General features: G+C 37.3%; 1 protein-coding gene across 1 annotated transcript; it reads left to right on the top strand.

The window, feature by feature from the left end:
* The first annotated feature begins 857 nt into the window (after positions 1–857).
* On the top strand, positions 858–2,426 carry LOC125608728 (UDP-glycosyltransferase 91C1-like). Its single transcript, XM_048779187.1, has one exon. The coding sequence runs from the start codon at positions 892–894 to the stop codon at positions 2,251–2,253; it is 1,362 nt and encodes a 453-aa protein (XP_048635144.1). The 5' UTR covers positions 858–891; the 3' UTR covers positions 2,254–2,426.
* The last annotated feature ends 2,083 nt before the right edge of the window (positions 2,427–4,509 follow it).

The raw sequence follows: 4,509 nt of genomic DNA on the forward strand, positions 1-4,509 counted from the left end.
CCAAAATGCTTGTTTAGATAACTGGTTACCATATATCTATCATATGACGTCACATGAATTGCCATCGAAAACAGTTTTTTAATGGTTGTAAAGTATTTAAATGATCGCGTTAAACGAACTTCTCTTGTATTGTAGCGATAGTATATTCGTAGTCCGTAGAACCGTTTATTGTATTTAGCATGTATGCATTACAAATTTTTTTTTTTTTGATAACCGAGTGTCTTGACCCCACCGTGGTGGTCCAGACTAGAGACCGAATCCTTTAGCGGCACGGACGCATACCCGAGAGGGGGTTTGGCCAGGCAACGGTCTTCGGTTTCGGGCGCCAGAGCAAGTCCGCAGGTAAATTCCTTAGTGGCCAGTGCGAGTCGAACCCGAAGCTGTACTTGCAGCCACAAGATGTTTACCACCGGACTAACTCGTCCTGGTTAGATCAAATACTGTAGTTAGAACAAATAAAAAACGAGTTTTAAGTGATTAACGAAGGAGTAAAGAACATATGTTTATTTTTGTAGTTCATCCATTGTGGTGGTTTGAAAAAAACCTATTTTCCTATAATACTTGTGAAGACTAAACATTGCAGTTTGCACCAAACTCCAGTCCAACTCTAATAAAATTGAAATTGAGGCTATTGAGCTATCCACTTCTTGACTTACTACACTGGCGGTCTTTTTATAACATATTATAAGTTTGTAAACGTGGAGCCGAGTAACGTTCCGTTTGTCTTTTAAATTCTAAATTGTTGACGCTAATTTATTTCAAAAGATAAGAATATTCCAAATTGTCTTTTAGTTAAACCACGTAGCGATAGTTACAGACTTAAACCAATTCTAATATATATATATGTGATATTTAGACTGTTTATTGGAGACGCAGAGATAACAGACAAAAATGGAGAGGGGAGAAGGAGCTATGCATGTAGCCATGTTTCCATGGCTTGCTATGGGTCATCTTCTTCCGTTTTTCCGTATGTCTAAGTTGCTTGCGCAAAAGGGTCACAAGGTCTCCTTCATATCGACACCAAGAAACATCGAGAGACTTCCTAATTTACCATCAAGCCTCTCTTCCTTCATCACCTTTGTCTCTTTCCCTCTCGTTCCCTTCCCCGGCTCAACTCCTGGCTCCGAATGCTCCATGGACGTGCCTTACAGCAAGCAACCGTCTCTCAAATCCGCCTTCGATCTCCTCCAGAAACCGTTGACGGAGTTTCTCCAAGAGGAGTCTCCGGACTGGGTCATATATGACTACGCTGCTCACTGGCTTCCTCCAGTTGCGGCTGAGCTGGGAATCTCGAAGGCCTTCTTCAGCATCTTTAACGCAGCCTCTCTCTGCTTCTTGGGACCGCCATCGTTGTTGTTAGAAGGGGTCAGATCTACGCCGGAAGACTTCACGGTCGTGCCGCCGTGGATCCCGTTCCAATCGAACATGGCATATCGTTATCACGAAGTGACTTTGGTCGGTGACAAGAGGGGGAAAGATACGAATGGAGTCTCTGATTCTGCACGGTTCGGCTACTCGATCTCTGAGTCTGATGCGGTCTTCGTCCATACCTCGACGGGATTTGAACCAGAGTGGCTTGGTTTACTAAAAGATCTGTATCGAAAACCCGTGTTTCCGACAGGGTTTTTGCCAACCGATACTGAAGATGAAGTCGAAGGAGATAAAACATGGGTTGGTATAAAGAAGTGGCTCGACAAGCAGAGCATTAACTCAGTTGTCTACGTGGCACTAGGTACCGAGGCGAGCCTTCCTCCAGCAGAGTTCACCGAGCTGGCTCATGGGTTGGAGAAATCAGAGGTGCCTTTCATTTGGGTTATAAGAAACGAGTCACAGATTCTAGAAGGGTACGTGGAACGAGTTGCGGGACGTGGCATGGTTCATGTTGGTTGGGTTCCTCAGGTCAAAATACTGAGTCACAGCTCGGTGGGCGGGTTCTTGACGCACTGCGGCTGGAACTCATTGGTGGAAGGGTTAGGGTTCGGCCGAGTACCTATCTTGTTCCCGGTGTTGAATGAGCAAGGGCTCAACACTAGGCTGTTGGAGGGAAAGGGACTTGGTGTTGAGATCCCTAGAGATGAGGAAAAAGGCTCGTTTGATTCTGACTCGGTGGCTCATTCGGTTCGATTGGCAATGGTTGATGATGCAGGCGAGTCGATTAGGGCAAAATCAAAGCTCATGATGGGTTTGTTTGGGAACATGGATGAGAATTCTCGCTACGTCGATGAACTTGTCGGATATATGAGAAGTAAATAGTATAACACGTCTCATTGCATGTTCGCAAATCGACGTACTAGTAGGCATGTAATATTTCCATATGGTTTTCTGTTATTTAATATCTTGCATTAGTTTATGTTAAAAGAACTAGATGATGTTATACGCTACGTCTGTGTTTTGTTTAATTAAATACCATTCAACTTCTTTTAACAGTTGATAAGAAAGTTTAGAAAAATGTCATTTTAGTAGGTGGGAAAAAATTGTTAATGGTACAAAATTCAAATTTGGTTCCATTTAGATTCCGTTTTAGAACTTCTCAGTTTTGAAGAAGCAATTAGATATTTTTTGGTGATGAGGCATTGACTTTGTATTTGGCTTCAGATCAAAACGCTTGCCATGCCATCAAGACAAACTCCATATGTTATTATCTGTCTTGACTGTATGCGCAAATGCAATTAATCGTGTAAAATATATGTTGATTCAGTCATGTTACAAAGAGTCGAAGACCTTTCTTTGTTAAGAAGAGAGTAATTTGCTTAGCAGATTCTTAGCTTTTTTAGTTAAAAATTAACAGACGGGTTCTTATATTCCGTTAAGAATTCAACCTTAAGAACTCCTATTAAACATGTTCTTACCAGTCTCCTAAGAGATAAAATTGATATATTCCTTGAAAGAAACAAAACATCGTTTGTCCTACTGAGTATTATAGAATTTTTTTTGTCATCTATTGATCTAATATTAAGAAGAGTACACAAAGTCAACAAAAGTTTGCAATCTTTCTCAAGTCATAAACCGGTAAGGTGATATACACACTATCCGGAGCCAAAGTTTAGCAAAGACACTAAACCCATAAACTAGACTAAAAGAAAATGTCGACAAAGAGAGGAGGAACAAGGGTTGAAGTGGAGATTAGTCTCACTGGTGAACAAAGAGATTCAGAACAACATACAAATTGACAGCCAAGGAGAGTTGCCTAAAATCAGGTTTGAGTGAATAAGGTTTTTCAGGATAGGATATCAGTTGCAAAGTTTTTTCTTTTTCTTTTTAAAATGTAAAGTTATTATTTAAACTATATTTTTAAACATGTTATTCCTTATTTAATGTGAAAGAGTAAATGAAAATAAAAAAAACAATTATATTCTAAACGTACAAAATGATTATGATTGTTCTAAATGAATCCCCTATAAAGAAACATATGTTGGTTCTTAAAGTTTATAGAAACATATGTTGGTTCACTTAACATATATTATATATTTTTTTGTTAAATTAACCATAAATCAATTAACAATCTACAATTAATATGTTTAATTTTTTCCTTAAATAAAAACTACTGAATTACCAAAAGTGAATAGAATATATATTTGACAATTAATTATTTTCATAATAAATATTTGATAACAATTTAAATATCCTCAATTTACATATCTATATTTACCAAATTGAGACTAATCTCCACTTAAATTTCCCGGATATCCGGATCCGTTCCAGGCATAGGTACACAGAATTTCCCAAGAGACCGTTCTATCAGTTTTCACGTATCTTTTTTCATATGATATCAGCTGTAGCAGATTTGAAACAGTAAATTACTGCAATCATATTTGCGCTAAGAGTAGTTTTCCTGTGAATGTTAGCGTATAATTAATTATATTTTTCAAGCTTAATGTGAATAGGTCTTATTATGAAATCGTAAGTCTTCTTTGAATCCATTATATATACTTTCGGTTGGTTCACAACGTAATCAGATTTCGGTTGGTTCACAACGTAATCAGATTTGGTGAATAGTAGTTACATGCTGGTTCACAAATAATGCAATACAGTTTGATTTTAGAGTAGGTTTGTATCATGTGAAGTTGAGTGTATAGTTAATTACATGGTCCATTCATTTATGGATTAAATGCATGTTTTGAAACCCAACCCGGACCTGCGGTCGAATCGGTAAACCCGGTGACCCGATATATAATCCGGTTTACGTTTTATGAAGAAATCATTTTTAAAAACCTAATAAAACTCGTAAAAAGTATTAAAACCCGGAATCCGGCGACGGTTGAACCAGTAGGTAACTTTTACTTTTTCTTTATTAGACTTTTTTAGTTTATGTTATTAGAACCTAATTTTGTATTCAACTTAATTTTTATCATATATAGTTGACGATTAAACTATTTTTTTGTGATTTTTAGATTTTGATGAAGATTTAATTATGCCACTTGAAGAAAATGAAGTTAACGATTTTGTATTAGTTTATTTTTGTTATCGATAATCTATTATAATTTGATGTTTTACTTTTGTTTTATTTTG

The sequence above is a fragment of the Brassica napus genome, chromosome A5, assembly GCF_020379485.1.
Source record: "Brassica napus cultivar Da-Ae chromosome A5, Da-Ae, whole genome shotgun sequence".
In the NCBI taxonomy this organism is placed as follows: Eukaryota; Viridiplantae; Streptophyta; class Magnoliopsida; order Brassicales; family Brassicaceae; genus Brassica; species Brassica napus.

Excerpts from the sequence above, each read along its gene's own strand:
- LOC125608728 (XM_048779187.1), top strand. The coding sequence starts at position 892 with ATGGAGAGGGGAGAAGGAGCTATGCATGTAGCCATGTTTCCATGGCTT.